The sequence below is a fragment of the Eubalaena glacialis genome, chromosome 10 (genome assembly GCF_028564815.1).
Source record: "Eubalaena glacialis isolate mEubGla1 chromosome 10, mEubGla1.1.hap2.+ XY, whole genome shotgun sequence".
In the NCBI taxonomy this organism is placed as follows: domain Eukaryota; kingdom Metazoa; phylum Chordata; class Mammalia; order Artiodactyla; family Balaenidae; genus Eubalaena; species Eubalaena glacialis.
Genome location: NC_083725.1, coordinates 36,998,904 through 37,016,651, shown reverse-complemented (window position 1 = coordinate 37,016,651; position 17,748 = coordinate 36,998,904). Strand labels below are relative to the sequence as shown.

At 38.8% G+C, this 17,748-nt stretch overlaps 1 protein-coding gene across 2 annotated transcripts in view; it reads left to right on the top strand.

Annotated features, from left to right (window-relative positions):
- The window catches only part of GUCY1A2 (guanylate cyclase 1 soluble subunit alpha 2), a 401,095-nt gene that overhangs the window by 345,991 nt on the left and 37,356 nt on the right, over nucleotides 1-17,748 (top strand). For both annotated transcript variants that reach the window (XM_061202599.1, XM_061202598.1), the window contains one exon: nucleotides 6,378-6,532. In XM_061202599.1, the coding sequence (XP_061058582.1) occupies nucleotides 6,378-6,532 (155 nt within the window). The remainder of the gene's footprint in view (nucleotides 1-6,377; nucleotides 6,533-17,748) is intronic.

Sequence of the window (17,748 nt, the reverse complement as noted above, 5' to 3'; positions counted from 1 at the left end):
TTATCATAAATGTTTGTTGAATTTTGTCAAAAACTTTTTCTGCATCTCCTGAGATGATCATATGATTTTTTTTGAATTTTATTTTATTTTTTTATACAGCAGGTTCTTATTAGTTATCCATTTTATACATATTAGTGTATGTATGTCAGTCCCAATCTCCCAATTCATCACACCACTTCTTGTTTGTTAATATGGTGTATCACATTGATTGATTCTCAGATATTGAGCCATCTTTGCAGGCCTGTGGTAAATCCCACTTGATCATGGTGTATCATTTTTTTGAATTCTGTTTGCTAATATTTTGTTGATTGTTTTTTTTGCATCTATGTTCATCAGTGATATTGGTCAGTAATTTTCTTTTTTTATCAGGTAGATTGCTTATCTCAACTTCTCTTAGTTCTTCTGGGGTTTTATCTTGTGCCTTTCCTTGGATCATAATCTTCTACTGCCTCATTTTGCCTAATTTGCTGTTTTTATTTCTATGTATTTAGTAGGTTGGTTACATTTCCCCACCTTGGAGAAGTAGCCTTGTGTAGGAGATTTTCTATGTTCCTAGCAGTGCACTCTGCTCTGGTCACCAGATCTCTATGCTCTAAGGGTGCCCCCTATGTGGGCTATGTAAGTCATTGTATTGTGGCTAGCTGACTGCTGTATGTGATCTGGTAGGCATGACAGGCTTGGTCTGGTCAGTTTACAGGCTACAAGCCACTGGCAGGCAGGGTAAAGTCACAAAGTGGCTAGCTGCAGGGCTCTGGGGGGCCCCAGGGCTACTGCTAGCCCACTGGAGGGTGGAGCTTGATTCCAAGATTGGTAGTTGTGGAATTGGGGGTTCCAGATCTAGTGTCAGCCTGCTGATGGGCAGGGCTGATTCCTGACACAGTTGGTTGCAGCTGAGGTGTCCCAAAGCTTGTGTCAGTCTGCTAGTGGGTGGGGCTGGATCCTGGGGGTTGTGGGGCCCAAGATTGTCCCAGAGCTGGTTTTGTCCTGCTGGTGGGTGGGCTGAGTCCTGACAAGCAAGCTGTGGGACTGTGGTAGTCCTGATGCTGGTGTCTGTTCACTGGTAGGCAGCGGTAAGGCCTGGTCCCAGGAGAATTTTGAAGCTGATGTTAGCCTACTGGTGGGCAGAGCTCAGTCTAGGGTGGTCTCTGGCTGCAGGGCCCTTGTGGTCTTGGAATAGTTGTCTGCCAGTTGCAGGCAGGACTGGGTCCCAGGGTGTGGGCACAGGTGGTCTTAAGGCAGCTGGACTGCTGGTGGGTAGGCCTGTGTCCCTGCCCATCTAGCTGCTTGGCCTGAGGTGTCCTACTCTTGGTGCAGACAGGCTAGTGGGCAGGGCTGGGTCCTATTGCTAATAAGCTAGATGGAGGATTCCAAAACCCTGCTTGCCAGCACCATCATCTTTCTCATACAAAGAGTTCCCCAAAAGTGCTGCCACCAGTGTTTATGTCCCCAGGGTAAGCTCCAGTTGCCTCCTGCCTCTCTGGAGGGTCTCCAAAATCAGTAGGTGGATCTGACCCAGGCTCCTTTCAAATTACTGCTTCTGCTCTGGGTCCCAGATTGTGAGATTTTGTGTGTGCCCTGTAAGAATGGAGACTATATTTTCTATAGTCCTCTGGCTTTCCCAAAAGTAAGCCTTAGTCTGATGGGCCTTCCAGAAACAAACTGAGGACCTTTTTAATTTGGGTGTCTTTTTTAGTTTACTGAACCCAGAGCCAACTGACCTATGGCCTACAGCTGGCCCAAACACTAATTTGCTCTTTTCATTGTGCTCCTCTTGACTTCAGTTTATTTGTAAAATGAGGGAGCTGGACTAAAGGATCTGTGCTGCCCTCCCAACCCTAACATTCCTTCTTTACTAAATCAGACGAGTTTTGACTAGCTGAGGTTGAACTATATAAGCCTTCTATTTTTAAGAGCTGTAGGAGGCATGTTATCTAGAAAGGCAGTTGTTTATGTGCCTTGGCAAATAAATAATCAGTAGAGTATTATGAGAATAACTGAACCCTTTGATTACTGGGGATTTTGATATGTCCCAGAGTTTTGCATTATTTCATACATTTCATATAGGTATGGGAGATTGAGTAATAGATATCCTAACCTCAAGATAAATCCTAAAGTTATTGTGTTTTTCAATAAATTCCTAGGACAAACACAATTTTTTCATGAACTTTCTCTAAAAAGTGAAGTCTAGTGTTATTTACCAAAGCACTGATCTTATTAAAGCATTTATTTGTGTGTGTGTGTGTGTGTGTGTGTGTGTGTGTGTGTGTTGCTTTGCTAAGTGTTTATAAGTTGCCAGAGGTCTGTTTAATGCAGGTTTCTCAACCTCAGCACTATTGATATTTTGAACTGGAAAATTCTTTCACATGGGGAAGGTGTCCTAGGAATCTCTAGCTCTACTGAATAGATGCCAATAATAGCTCTCCATCCCAGTTGTAAAAATAAAAAATGTCTCAAGACATTGTCAAATGTCCACTGAGGGGCACAGATGGCCCCAGCTGACAACCACTGGTTTAGTGCAAAGCAATCCTCTTTAGCTAGAGTATACTGACCAGATGGATGCAAACGTTACTGCTTGGTTAACCAATTAAATAAATTTTAATCTTGCCAAAATGAATCTAAATCTTTCATTGACAGTTAAAAGTAGCTCTCTAAAGATGTGGCACAGGGCTTCCCTGGTGGCGCAGTGGTTGAGAATCTGCCTGCCAATGCAGGGGACACGGGTTCGAGCCCTGGTCTGGGAAGATCCCACATGCCGCGGAGCAACTAAGCCCGTGAGCCACAACTACTGAGCCTGCGCATCTGGAGCCTGTGCTCCGCATCAAGAGAGGCCGTGACAGTGAGAGGCCCGCGCACCGCGATGAAGAGTGGCCCCCGCTCGCCGCAACTAGAGAAAGCCCTCGCACAGAAACAAAGACCCAACACACCCAAAAAAAAAAAAAAAAAAAAAAAAAAAGATGTGGCACATATATACAATGGAATATTGGCCATAAAAAGAAACAAAATTGAGTTATTTGTAGTGAGGTGGATGGACCTAGTGTCTGTCATACAGAGTGAAGTAAGTCAGAGAGAGAAAAACAAATACCGTATGCTAAAACATATATATGGAATCTAAAAAAAAAAAAGGTTCTGAAGAACGTAGGGGCAGGACAGGAATAAAGATGCAGACTTAGAGAATGGACTTGAGGACACGGGGAGGGGGAAGGGTAAGCTGGGACGAAGTGAGAGAGTGGCATGGACATATATACACTACCAAATGTAAAATAGATAGCTAGTGGAAAGCAGCTGCATAGCACAGGGAGATCAACTCGGTGCTTTGTGACCACCTAGAGAGGTGGGGTAGGGAGGGTGGGAGGGAGACGCAAGAGGGAGGAGATATGGGGATGTATGTATATGTATAGCTGATTCACTTTGTTATAAAGCAGAAACTAACACACCATTGTAAAACAATTATACTCCAATAAGGATGTTTAAAAAAAGAAAAAAAAAGTAGCTCTCTATTTTGTCTAACTGCTAGATGCAAGAGGCAGATTCTGAATGTGGCAATCAGTGACTTCCTTATAAGGTAACAACTCCTGGGAAATCTCAAGAAGTTGTTGAAAGAAATGTAAAAGAAAATGGAGTCTGATGATTCAGCTTGTAAGTTCTCAATGGTATCTCCTTATATCCAAAAGTAAATACTTTTTCTGAGTCCTGTTCCATTATAGTGACAGTAACAGCTAATCTGTGCTATTTTTGTGTTTGTTGATATTCTTGTGTATGTTTTAAGGTAGTCTTCTAAGAGATAAGGTTTTTTTTAAATAACCATTTCTCCATCTGCCTTCTCAAGAATACCAGGGTTTTTATCTTCAGGCTTTTTAGGTTATAATAATTCTTATTATGACAATTTAGTTTTAAAAAAAGAAAAGAACAGCCTCAGGTCTTTTGAAAAGAGGCAGGGGTGGAACCATATAAGCCTTCAGTATAGTTGGTGGGGTATGGAGTATTCTTCTCAGACTAAAAGCACAGAATATGGTGGCTGTAAAATGTGTCAGTTTGATACTCATTTCTGCTCTTTTACTGCTTAAAAAGATCACAGGTCCAACATGACAATCTTAGTATTTAAGGTCTGGGTGTTTTTAGGCAATCTTATATTGCACAAGGTAATTTAATATAAATAGACCTTCTGAAAGCAAAGAAATATAATAAAATTTTTCAAAATGCTTTGCTAATTTTAGAGAAAAGTGCGTTATGTTTGTTTATAAGGAATACTACCATTCATTATGCAACTGAGCAGGACCCTGTGGGGCCTTCCTGAAACAGGCCTTCCCCATATCCTCTGCCATAGCTCCTCTCTGAAGTACCTAGATAACAGTATTTGATGCACATTCCCTTAGTTGTTTTACAGATGTGAAAACTCCCCACCAAATGGAAGAAGTTAACTACTTCATGACCATGAGCACATAGTCCCAGGCCTCTTGGAGACTAAGGACTGATAATGTTAACCCTTGTGACACCTCCCTGTTACCTCACAATCATCCAATCAGAGAATTGTGCATGAGCTGATCACATATCCTGCAACCCCCCTCCCTCACCTGGCTTTTAAAAATGCTCTGCTAAAACCCTTCAGGAACCTCAGGGTTTTCTTAGAGCATGAGCCGCCTGTATCCTTGCATCACTCTGCAATAAACCTTTCTCTACCCCCAACTCCAATGTTTTGGTTCTTTTGGCCTCACTGTGCATCAGGCATAGGAACTTGCAATAACAATTACATTTTTTTTTTGTCTTTAAATCCAAACAGACAATCTCTCATCAGAAATAGGCCTAAATTTTTAAGATAGTTTGTGTTCTCTAAAAAAAGTACATCTCATTTCTTCTCCCAGCCAATATGAAAGAATAGGCTGGGTTTACACTCCCAGCCTCAACAATTAAAAATCTGGACAAAATGTACAAAAGGACAGTTTCATGACATTGGACATTAGGCAATGGAAGACAGTGATGCCTGAGAGACAGGGAACAAAATGAAACATATGATTTCCCTGGCGTATTTCTTTGGGGTACATTCAGGCTGCAGTGCAGGGAAGGACAAATCAGGAGGAACCCAACAAACTCCCCAAGTTGAAGAGATGAAGCTGAGAGTCTATGGAGAGCAAAAAAACTAGAATTCACAGACAGAGTACCACTGAGGAGAGAGGTGCAAAAAGACCACCAGAGATCTTCCAAGGAGCCTCCTATATGTTCCTTAACTTACTGATTGTTGTTTGTATGTGAGAAAACTACCTGAGCCCAACAGGGAAAAATACCTGAAAGGATTAGAGAAAAAGTTCCTTGAACTCACACAAGACTTGGAAAAATGCCAGAACCCATCAGGAGAACTGGAAAACCTCATAAATCATAGGCATTGGGTATAGTACTCAGAGGGTTCTTGCCTCACTAGTGGGGAATAATTAGCCCTACATGAAACACAGCTCAAGACTTGCCTAACAAATTTTAAAAAGCAAGACTTGAAAGGAAAAAAAGAAAAAACTTTCCAAGTACCTTGACTGCATCCCAGGACAAAGCTCAAGAATATTTGTAAGAATATAAAACATATCCAGCACTCAACAAAGTCAATTCATGATACCTAACATCCAACCAAAATTTACTAGGCATTCAGAAAAGCTGAAAAATATGACCCATAATAATGAGAAAAATCAGTCAATCAAAATTGATACAGAACTGGAGCATATGTTAGAATTAGCAGACAAAAATATTAAAACAGTTATTTTAATTGTATTCCATATATTCAAAAGTTAATTTAATACCTGAAAGATTAAAAAAAAAAGTTCGAATTGAACTTTGAGAAAGGAAAATCACAATATCTAAGAAGAAAAACACACTGGATGTGATTAGCAAAAGATAAGGCATTACAAAAGAAAAGATTAGTAAATGTGGAAATAGAAGTGATCTAAAATAAACAGAGAGAAAAATATTTTAAATGAACAGATAAACAGAAATATAAATATTTAATTTACAATTGTGTTTAATGTTATGAAGGAAAAAATAGGGTTTTATGTTAGAATAACTGGAGGGAGAATAATACATTTTCCATTTATTAGAGCATACTAGATACAAATAAAACCTGATTTAAATTGTAACACAACTGGATTTATTGTGTTACAATAGAAAATTAAATGTAGTTTTTTTTCTTATAATTAATCCATTTGTTCATTTATTCCACACCATCCATGTTCATTGATACTATTGATATAATAGTCCAGATATTTGGCTCACAGAAATGACCAAGACCCCAGTCCCTACCTTTGAGGAGCTGGGAGTTTAATGGTTCAGCAGTACCTCTTATTAAAATAATAGCATACCAAATGAAAACATAAATATATCCTTTTCCTTTTCTTTTTTAGATGAGAATAGGCATTCACTCAGGCTCTGTGCTGGCTGGAGTTGTTGGGGTAAGAATGCCACGATATTGCCTGTTTGGAAATAATGTCACTCTGGCAAGCAAATTCGAATCGGGAAGTCACCCTCGACGCATCAATGTCAGCCCAACCACTTACCAGTAAGTGTTCTTTGGCCTTCTCCCCCTGTCTTTGGCATTGCGTTATACTAATAGCCTGTCACTTGTGAGACTCCATTTTTTTCTTGATCCTGTTATTATCTAAGATAATATGAGTAGATCCATCCAGTCTGAAAGATAGCAATTATGACACAAAATTTAATTTGCACCCTAAGAAAGTACACGGAAAACCTGACTTGACTGAGAGGTAAATGGAGGTTTGTCATTTCCCACAGTCTCTGTCCTCCTTAGGTATTCCTGTTTAAAATACAGGAGAGCAGGGTTTTCCCTGGTGGCACAGTGGTTAAGAATCTACCTGCCAGTGCAGGGGACATGGGTTCGAGCCCTGGTCCAGGAAGATCCCACATGCCGTGGAGCAACTAAGCCCATGTGCCACAACTACTGAGCCCGCACGCCTAGAGTGCATGCTGCGCAACAAGAGAAGCCACCACAATGAGAAGCCTGTACACTTGAATGAAGAGTAACCCCCGCTCGCCACAACTAGAGAAAGCCTGCGCACAGCAACAAAGACCCAATGCAGCCAAAAATTAAAAAAAAAGAAAAAAATACAGGAGAGCAAATGTTAAGGGTCTGCAACATGCTAGAAATCCTAACATTTTCAAAATGTTTCTCAACGTTTATAAAAATCAAAGGAATAAGATAGAAAAGATAATTGTCTGTTTTTATTCTTCTAAATAATGAATATAAATAGGGACCCTCTAAAGTTAAATATATACTGGATACAGAGTAAAACTTCAAACTCTATTTATCTTAAAGGTCATATTTGACAACTCTACACATTTTGACAGCTGAAGTCATCCTTGTTTTGTGCCTGGTAGATGTCAAGCTCCAGGCACTAGCTATTAAGTGCCATATGGGCAGAGACCAGGTCTTCTTGGCTCATCGTTATATCTCCAAAACTTACAAAAAAATGTTTAGCACATAATAAGCACTCTATAAATACTTATCAAATTAATGAATAAATGTACTGATAAGATAAATATCTCTATACTAAGAAAATAGTATGAATATCTCCTACTTGATAGACTTCGGCCTAATGCTAAGCTTTGGTGTACAAGCTATTTCATTAGCTCCATGATTTAAATGACTTAGAAATGACACTGTAAAACAGTAAAGTAGAAATGGCGACCATGGATATTTTTATTAGCATGACTACCATGTTAACCCAGGCTAACAAAAAACCCCCAGAAACAGAAACTTTAAATGCATAGATAATAAATGTTGATTTATAATAACAAAATGGTGACACTTTGAAGCTTTGGATACCACATCTATACAGAGGGAAGTTAAGGTTTCTTAGATAAAAGACAAGTATTTCCAGATTCCTGAGGAGCACATGAGAAAGGGGAAGAAATTACAAATATAAAATCAGGATAAAGTTGCTTAAGAACTACATGTCATTTTTAGGGTATTTATATAAGGGTTTTGCTTCTTTTAAATTTCTCCCAATTTTTCTAACACAATTCTGGGCATAATACATATGATCTGACAATGATTTCCATATTAAATGGAATTAAGAAGCTTCTCTAGATCAGTGCTCTAGATCACTGCACTTTGTTCTCTAGACCATGGGGTAAGGAAAAGTTCCTGAAGATCAGCCACCTCACCTATATACTCCTACCATGGTTATGATTTTTCCCATCATGGAGCTAATACATATGTTTCCTGTTTGTATAAGTTAGGGTAGATTTATAGAAACTCCATTTTAAAAAAATGATGTGTAAAGAATGGATCAACCATGTGAGGGGTTATACCCTGAGCTTAAATATCATTGCTATAGCTGGCTTTGTTTACATGTGACCAATAAAGGAAACCCCACAAGCCACACAGAGTCTGTGCATTTGGGTGTTGTCTTTGAGTTTTAATAATCTTTTTCACATTGGTGGGAGTTTGTAATTATCCTTGGTGATCAATAAAGTCTGAAGAATTGAATCATTTAAAACACTGTGAGCACTGAAATATTTTGTTCTGTTATAATCTGTCCCCCCTCCACCCCCCAACCAAAATACAAATGGAGACATAGATGAACAAATTGAGCTGCCGTCTGGATAGATTATAAAAGATACTTTCTCTGACTGGTCTCAAATCTTATAATTTCTAATAATACTTTATAAAAATATTTTTATGTTTGGTCTATCCTCAAAAATAACACTTTTCCTCCATCTGTTTCTGTGTTCTTCCCTCCTTCCCTTCTTTCAACAAATACTTGTAGAGTACCTACTATATTCCAAGCACTATGATAGTCACTAACGTTACAACAATAAACAGCATAAATATGATCTTTGCCTTCATGGAGGAGACTACAGACCAGATGGTAGATGTATACAAATAAACAGTTTATTACAATAGACTAGTGCTGAGGTCAAAAGGACCTGATTAGAGTATTAGAGCAACAGGAGGAGTGGACTAAAATGAGGATGAAGAGATAGACTGAAGTCAGAACAACTGAAGCTGTAATTCATGTTAAGGGATTTCAACTTAACCCTAAGAGCAAAGAAAGACATTGAAGAGTTTTAAGCAGAGGAGTGACTTGACCAGATTTGTACTTTAAAAAGATCTCCAAGGTTGTAGAGAGAACAGATTAGGAGTTGAGAAGGGCAGCAATCCAGTGCTTGAAATCAGGTAATCTTATTCCCATTTCCTTGATGGAAATGTAGCTAATTACTGAGACCCTGGAATCCAAACCATTTGCTGTTTCAACTTGTCTTCCATGCTTCAGAAAAGTGATTGGACTCAATGACCTTTGACATCCATTTTTATCTGGGATACCATTAAAAACAATGTACTTTGGTTCCTGGTAAGTTTCTAGAAAACTAAATTTAGGTATATGATCTCAGTGTGACTTGGTTTTCAGATTCTGGATGTGTTTGTGCCCAAGTGCTTTCTGTTGGTTTTATATACACCAATCTATACACTTCAGCTATGTATAATTGTTCTATTCCACATAGCACAAGTGATTTATGAATCCACAAGTGTAGAGTATACTTCCCTTTCCCAGGATACTCAAAGTGAAATGCCAGGTGGATGTTTCATGGACATTCTCTAAGAGGAGATAAAATTGAACTTTCTTAGAGCAAATAGGAATTTGTGAAGTTAAACTGAGTATTAAGCTCATAAGAGCTTGAAATTTCCAATTTTCTTTCCTGAATTAAATGCTGAAAAATGTTCTATATTGTCTGGTTATTTTGAAATCTTCAGACAGGTTTCTAAAATTTTTTTTTTAATATTTTAATTTCTTTGGAGTATAGTTGATTTACAATGTTGTGTTATTTCAGTTGTACAGCAAAGTGATTCAGCTATACATATAAATATAATCATTCTTTTTTAGATTCTTTTCTCATATAGGTTATCACAGAATATTGAATAGAGTTTCCTGTGCTATACAGTAGGTCTTTTTTGGTTATCCATCTTATATATAGCAGTGTGCAGGTATTCATCCCAAGCTCCTGATTTATCCCACTGGTGCCACGTCTCCCCTTTGTTAACCATAAGTTTGTTTTCAATATATATAAGTCTGCTTCTGTTTTGTAAATGAGTTCACTTTTATCTTTTTTTTTTTCACATCTTTATTGGAGTATAATTGCTTTACAATGTTGTATTAATTTCTGCTGTATAACAAAGTGAATCAGCTATATGTATATGTATATCCCCATATCCACTCCCTCAGGCCTCTCCCTCCCACCCTCCCTATCCCACTCCTCTAGGTGGTCACAAAGCACCGAGCTGATCTCCCTGTGCTATGCAGCTGTATCTTTTTTTAAATTAGGTTCCACATACAAGTGATACCATATAATATTTTTCTTTCTCTGTCTGACTTACTTCACCTAGTATGAGAATCTCTAGGTCCATCCATGTTGCTGCAAATGGCATTATTCATTCTTTTTCATGGCTGAATAATAGTCCATTGTATATATATACCACATCATCTTTATCCATTCCTCTGTCAATGGACATTTAGCTTGCTTCCATGACTTGGCAATTGTAAATGTGCTGCAATGAACATTAGGGTGCTTGTATCCTTTTGGATTATGGTTTTCTCTGGATATATGCCCAGGAGTGAGATTGCTGGGTCATATGGTAGTTCTATTTTAAGTTTTTTAAGGAATCCCCATACTGTTCTCCATAGTAGTTGTACCAATTTACATTCCCACCAACAGTGTAGGAGGGTTCCCTTTTCTCCACACCCACTCCAGCATTTATTGTTTGTAGACTTTTTGATGATGGCCATTCGACTGCTGGGAGATGATACTTCATTGTAGTTTCGATTTGCAATGCTCTGATAATTAATGATGTTGAGCATCTTTTCATATGCTCCTTGGCCATCTGTATGTCTTCTTTGGAGAGCTATCTCTTTAGATATTCTGCCCATTTTCTGATTGGGTTGCTTGTTTTTTTTGACCTAGAGCTGCATGAGCTGTTTGCATATTTTGGAGACTAATCCCTTCTCGGTCACATCATTTGCAAATATTTTCTCCCTCTGTGGATTGTCTTTTTGTGTTGTTGATGGTTTCCTTTACTGTGCAGAAGCTTCTAAGTTTCCTTAGGTCTCATTTGTTTATTTTTGTTTTTATTTCCCTTACTCTAGGAGATGGGTCAAAAAAGATCTTGCTGTGATTCATGCCAAAGAGTGTTGTGCCTATGTTTTCCTCTAAGAGTTTTATAGTATTTAGCCTTACATTTAAGTCTTTAATCCATTTTGAGTTTATTTTTGTATTTGGTGTTAGGGAGTGTCCTAATTTCATTCTTTTATATGTAGCTTTCCAGCTTTCCCAGTGCCACTTATTGAAGAGACTGTCTTTTTCTCCATTTTATATTCTAGCCTCCCTTGTTGTAGATTAATTGACAATAAGTGTGTGAGTTTATTTCTGAGTTTTCTATCCTATTCCATTCATCGATATTTCTGTTTTTGTGCCAGTACCTTATTGTTTTGATTACTGTTGCTTTGTAGTATAGTATGAAGTCAGGGGGTCTGATTCCTACAGCTCTGCTTTTCTTTCTCAAGATTGATTTGGCTATTCAGGGTCTTTTGTGTTTCAATACAAATTTAAAAAATTTTTTGCTCTCCTTCTATGAAAAATGCCATTGGTAATTTGATAGGAATTGCATTGAATCTGTAGATTGCCTTGAGTACTAAGTCCTTTTGACAGTATTGATTCTTCCAATCCAAGAACATCTGTTTGTGTCATCTCTGATTTCTTTCACCAGCATCTTATACTTTTCAGAGTAGAGGTCTTTTGTCTCCTTAGATGGCTTTATTCCTAGGTATTTTATTCTTTTTTATGGAATGATAAATGGGATTGTTTCTTTAATATCTCTTTCTGATCTTTTGTTGTTAGTGTATAGGAATGCAAGTGATTTCTGTGTATTAATTTTGTATTCTGCAACTTTACCAAATGCATTGATTAGCTCTAGTAGTTTTCTGGTAAAATCTTTAGGTTTTCTATATATAATATCATGTCATCTGCAAACAGTGACAGTTTTACATCTTCTTTTCCAATTTGGTTTTCTTTTATTTCTTTTTCTTCTCTGATTGCTGTGGCTAGGACTTCCAAAATATGTTGAATAAAAGTGGTGACACTGGGCATCCTTGCCTTGTTCCTAATCTAAGAGGAAATGTTTTCAGCTTTTGACTGATGAGAATGATGTTGGCTGTGGGTTTGTCTTACATGGCCTTTATTCATTGAGGTAAGTTCCCTCTATTCCCACTTTCTGGGGAACTTTTATCATAAGTCAGTGTTGAATTTTGTCAAAAGCTTTTTCTGCATCCATTGAGATGATCATATGGTTTTTATTCTTCAGTTTGTTAATGTGGTGTGATTGATTTGTGCATACTGAAGAATCCTTGCATCACTGGAATAAATCCCACTTGATCATTGTATATGATCCTTTTAATGTACTATTGGATTCAGCTTGCTAGTATTTTGTTGAGAATTTTTGCACCTATGTTCATCAGTGATATTGACCTGTAATTTTTGTGTGTGTGTGTGTGGTGTCTTTGTCTGGTTTTGGTTATCACGGTTATGGTGACCTACTAGAATGAGCTTGGGAGTGTTCTTCCCTCTGCAGTTTTTTGGAAGAGTTTCAGACGGATAGATGTTAACTGGTCTCTAAATGTTTGATAGAATTCACCTGTGAAGCCATCTGGTCCTGGACTTTTGTTTGTTGGAAGATTTTTAATCATAGTTTCAATTTTAGTACTTGTGATTGGTATGTTCATTTTTTCTATTTCTTCCTGGTTCAGTCTTGGAAGGTTGTATTTTCTAAAAATTTGTCCATTTCTTCTAGGTTGTCCATTTTATTGGCATATAGTTGCTTTTAGTAGTCTCTTATGATCCTTTGTATTTCTGTGGTGTCAGTTGTAACTTCTCCTCTTTCATTACTAATTTTATTGATTTGAGTCCTCTCCCTCTTTTCCTTGATGAGTCTGGCTAAAGGTTATCAATTTTGTTTATCTTCTCAAAGAACCAGCTTTTAGTTTCATTGATCTTTGCTATTGTTTTCTTCATCTCTATTCATTTATTTCTGCTGTGATCTTTATGACTTCTTTCCTTCTACTAACTTTGGGTTTTGTTTGTCTTCTTTCTACAGTTGCTTTAGATGTTAGGTTAGGTTGTTTATTTAAGAATTCTTTTGTTTCTTGAGGTAAGATTTTATTGCTATAAACTTACCTCTTAGAACTGCTTTTGCTGCATCTCTTATGTTTTGGATCATCATGTTTTCGTTTTCATTTGTCTCTAGGTATTTTTTAATTTCTTCTTCTTTAGTGATCCATTGGTTATTTAGTAACGTATTGTTTAGCCTCCATGTGTTTGTGTTTTTTAGTGTTTTTTTCTGTACAATTGATTTCTAATCCCATAGCGTTATGGGCAGAAAAGATGCTTGGTATGACTTCAGTTTTCTTAAACTTTCCAAGCCTTGATTTGTGGCCCAAGACGTGATCTATCCTAGAGAATGCTCCATGTGCACTTGAGAAGAAAGTGTATTCAGCTACTTTCAGATTGAATGTTCTGTAAATATCAATTAAGTCCATCTGGTCTAATGTCTCATTTAAATCCTGTGTTTCCTTACTCATTTTCTATCTGGATGACCTGTCCATTGATAAGACTGTGGTATTAATGTCCCCCACTACTGTCATATTACTGTCCATTACTCCTTTATGGTTGTTAATGTTTGCCTTATATATTGAAGTGCTCCTATGTTGGGTGCATATGTATTTACAATTGCTATATCTTCTTCTTAGTTTGATCCCTTGATCTTTATGTAGTGTCCTTCTTTGTCTATTGTAACATTCTTTATTTCAAAGTCTGTTTTTTCTGATATGAGTATTGCTACTCCAGCTTTCTTTTGATTTCCATTTGCATAGAATACCTTTCTCCATCCCTTCAATTTCAGTCTGTATGTGTCCCTAAGATCTGAAGTGAGTCTTTTGTAGACAGCATACATACGGGTCTTGTTTTTTATCCATTCAGCCAGTCTATGTCTTTTGGTAGCAGCACTTAATCCATTTACATTTAAGATAATTATCAGTATGAATGTTCTTATTGCCATTTTGTTAATTGTTTTGGATTCTTTTTTGAAGGTCTTTTTTCTTCTCTTCATCTTTTGTTCTCTCCTCTTGTGATTTGATGTCTATCATTCGTGATGTGTTTGGATTGCTTTTTCTTTTTTGCGTGTGTTTATCTATTGTAGATTTTTAGTTGGTGGTTCCCATGAGGTTTTGATATAGTAATCTATATATATACCAGATTGTTTTAGGTTGCTGGTCTCTTAGTTTCCATTGCATTTCCAATATCCTGCATTTGTACTCTCCTCTTCTCATAATTGCTGGTTTTGTTATCATATTTGTGTGGGGATGAATTCCTACCTTTACTTTATGTTTGTCTCTACCGGTAAGTTTCCCCATTTGTAATTTTCTTGACTCTATATGTGCCCTTTTCTTTTCTGCCTAGAGAAGTTTCTTTAGGATTTGTTGTAATGCTGGTTTGGTGTGGGGGGGTGGTGCTGAATTCTCTTAGCTTTTGCTTGTCTGTAAAAGTTTTGATTTCTCCTTTGAATCTGAACAAGAGCCTTGCTGGGTAGAGTATTCTTGATTGTAGGTTTTTCTCTTTTATCACCTTAAATATATCATGCCACTCTCTTCTGGCCTGCCGAATTTCTGCTGAAAAATCAGCAGATAACCTTATGGGGCTCCCCTTGTATGTTATTTGTTGCTTTTCCTTGTTGCTTTTACTATTTTTTCTCTGTCTTTAATTTTTGTCAGTTTGATTAATATGTCTCTGCATTTTCCTCCTTGGATTTATCTTGTATGAGACTCTCTGCACTTCCTGGTCTTGAGTGAGTGTTCCCTTTCCCATGTCAGGGAAGTTTTTGGTTATAATCTCTTCAAATATTTTCTCCAGTTCTTTCTCTCTCTTTTCTTCTTCTGAGGCCCTTATAATATGAATGTTGGTGTGTTTAATGTTGTCCCAGAGGTCTCTGAGACTGTCTTCATTTCTTTTCTTGCTTTTTTTTTTACTCTGTTCCATGGCAGTGATTTCCTCCATTCTGTCTCCCAGCTCACTTATTCATTCTTCTGCCTCAGTTATTCTGCTATTGATTCCTTCCAGTGTATTTTTCATTCCAGTTATTGAGCTGTTCATCTGTTTGTTTGTTCTTTAAATCTCCTATCTCTTTGTTAAACATCTCTTGTAACTTCTCAGTCTGTGCCTCCATTCGTTTTCCAAGATCTTGGATCATTTTTACTATCGTTAGTCCAAATTCTTTTCTGGTAGATGCCTATTTCCACTTCACTTAGTTGTTCTTGTGGTTTTTTATCTTGTTCTTTCAACTGAAACATATTTCACTGCCATCTCATTTTCTCTAACTTTCTGTGTTTGTCATCTCCTTTCTGCTAGCTGGAGGGTCATAGTTTCTTCTGCTTCTCGTGTCTGCCTTCTGGTGGGTGAGGTTGATTCTGAGGCTTGTGAAGGCTTCCTGTTGAGAGGGACTGGTGCCTGCCCTCAGGTTGGTGGATCTGGGTCTTGTCCCTCTGGTGGGCAGGACCGTGTCAAGGAAGCCTGTTTACAGGTGGCTGTGAGCTCAGTATGGCTTCAGGCATCCTGTCTGCTGATGGGTGGGTCTGTGTTCCTATCCTGCTGGTTGTTTGGCCCTGGAGTCTGTAGGTTGTTGGGTAGGGCTGAGTCTTGATGCCAGAGTGGCAACCTCCTGGGGAGCTCACGATGACCACTATTCTCTGGGGTTTCTGTCCCCAGTGTCCTTGCCCCCCAAGTGACACACAGCCAACCCCCATCTCTCCAGGAGACCCTCCAAGACTCATAGGTAGATTCAGCCCTGGATCCTATGAAGTTACTGTTTTGTGCTGGATCCCAGTGTACGTGAAAACTTTTGTTCACCCTCCAATAGTGGAGTCTCTGTTTCCTCCAGTCCTGTGGTGCTCCTGTACTCCACCCCCACTGGTCTTCAAAGCCAAATGCTTTGGGGATTCCTCCTCCTACTGCCACACCCTCATGCTGAGGAACCTGATGTGGGGCTCAGGACTCTCATTTTTGTGGGAGAACCTCTGTGATATGATTTTTTTCCAGTTCATGGGTCTCCCACTCAGTGGGTATGGGATTTGATTATGTTGTGAAAGTGCTCCTCCTGCCGTCTCGTTGTGGCTTCTTCTTTGTCTTTGAATGTAAAATATCTTTTTTGGTTGGTTCCAGTTATTTTCATTGATGGTTATTCAGCAGTTAGTTTTGATTTTGGTGTTTTCATGAGTGGAGATGAGTTTAGGTCCTTCTACTCCACCCTCTTTTCCAGAATCGAGGGGCTGCTCCTAGTTTGGTTGTTTGCTGCCTTTTTCCTCAGCATGTGGTGGCTGTTATCCCCTTGATATGGAATGTGCAGGTACAGCAGCCCTTGCCTGCTTTGGACAGTGGGGGCAGGTCCTGGCGCCTGCTTATGAATTTCCTAGGGGAAGATGCTATCCACTTACTCCTGGGACAGCAGGGGCAGGTCCTGGCTCCTGCTCATAGATTTCTTAGTGGTGGGAGCTATCCATACCCTTCTGCGAAGCTGGGACAGGTCCTGGTGACTGCAGGTAGATTTTCTAGTGGCAGAAGCTATAGGCACCCTCCTGGGACAACAGGGGCAGGGCCTGGCATCAGCTCACGGGCCTGGTAGAGGTGGCTAGTGCCTGCCTCTGGAGCCCAAGATGGTGGCAGTGACTCACACCTGCCCCTGGAGCTCCTGTAGGTGGTGTCCTATTGCCTGGGAATGCTCACAGGGAAAGAAACTCTTATGGTGGTCCTACCTCTCTCTTCGTGTGACTCCTAATAATGGCGACTTGCCTCTCTGGCAGGCCCAGCCTTCTTCAGAGTAAACCCTCAGTTGCCACAGCCTGGCCTCTTCAAGCTGTTTCTGCACATCTCACCATGGTCCTCTCTCTGGATCTGACCTCTGGATCCTGAGCTTCAGCATCTAACCCCCACCTGCACTGACAGAGGAGTGTCTCAGTTTGGGGAGTGCAGGGCACTCCATTTTGCCTTCCACAAACTTGTTGCTGCTCTCTCCTCTTAGGCTCTGAAACTCCCCTTCCATCCAGGCTGATATCCCCACCAGTAGAGAGATTTTCCAGGGTGCAGGAACCTTTCCTCCTTCACAGCTCCCTCCCTGGGGCACAGACCCTGTCCCCATTCTTTCTTTTTCTTTTTCCTTTTGTCCTACCCAATTACATGGAGGTTTTCTTGTCTTTTTGGATGCCTGAGGCCTTCTGTCAGCGTTCAGTAGCTGTTCTCTGTAAATCTGTTCCACTTGTAGATGTATTTTCAATGTTTTTGTGGGAGAATGTGAATTCCACGTCCTACTCCTCTGCCATCTTGATCCCCCTGCCTTCTTCAGAGAAGTTTATATTCTATTTATTTTTAGCAAGACTATATAATTATCATAAACTGTAAGAGAGTGGATTATTTGGATATAATGAGAAATTGAAATAATTTTCTGAATAATTCATTTCAAATACATTTTGCCTGAAATATTTAAATAGTTGATTGAAAAAAAAACACTTTTATAAATACTTTGAAGTACTAAAGTTTAAAAGGAATAATATAATACCCATGATCCCACCACTTGTTTAAGACTTTATATGTGCTTCAGATCTTGTTTAATAAAAATAAATAAGACTTTTCCTTTGGAATATTTCCTTCCTTTCATTGTGA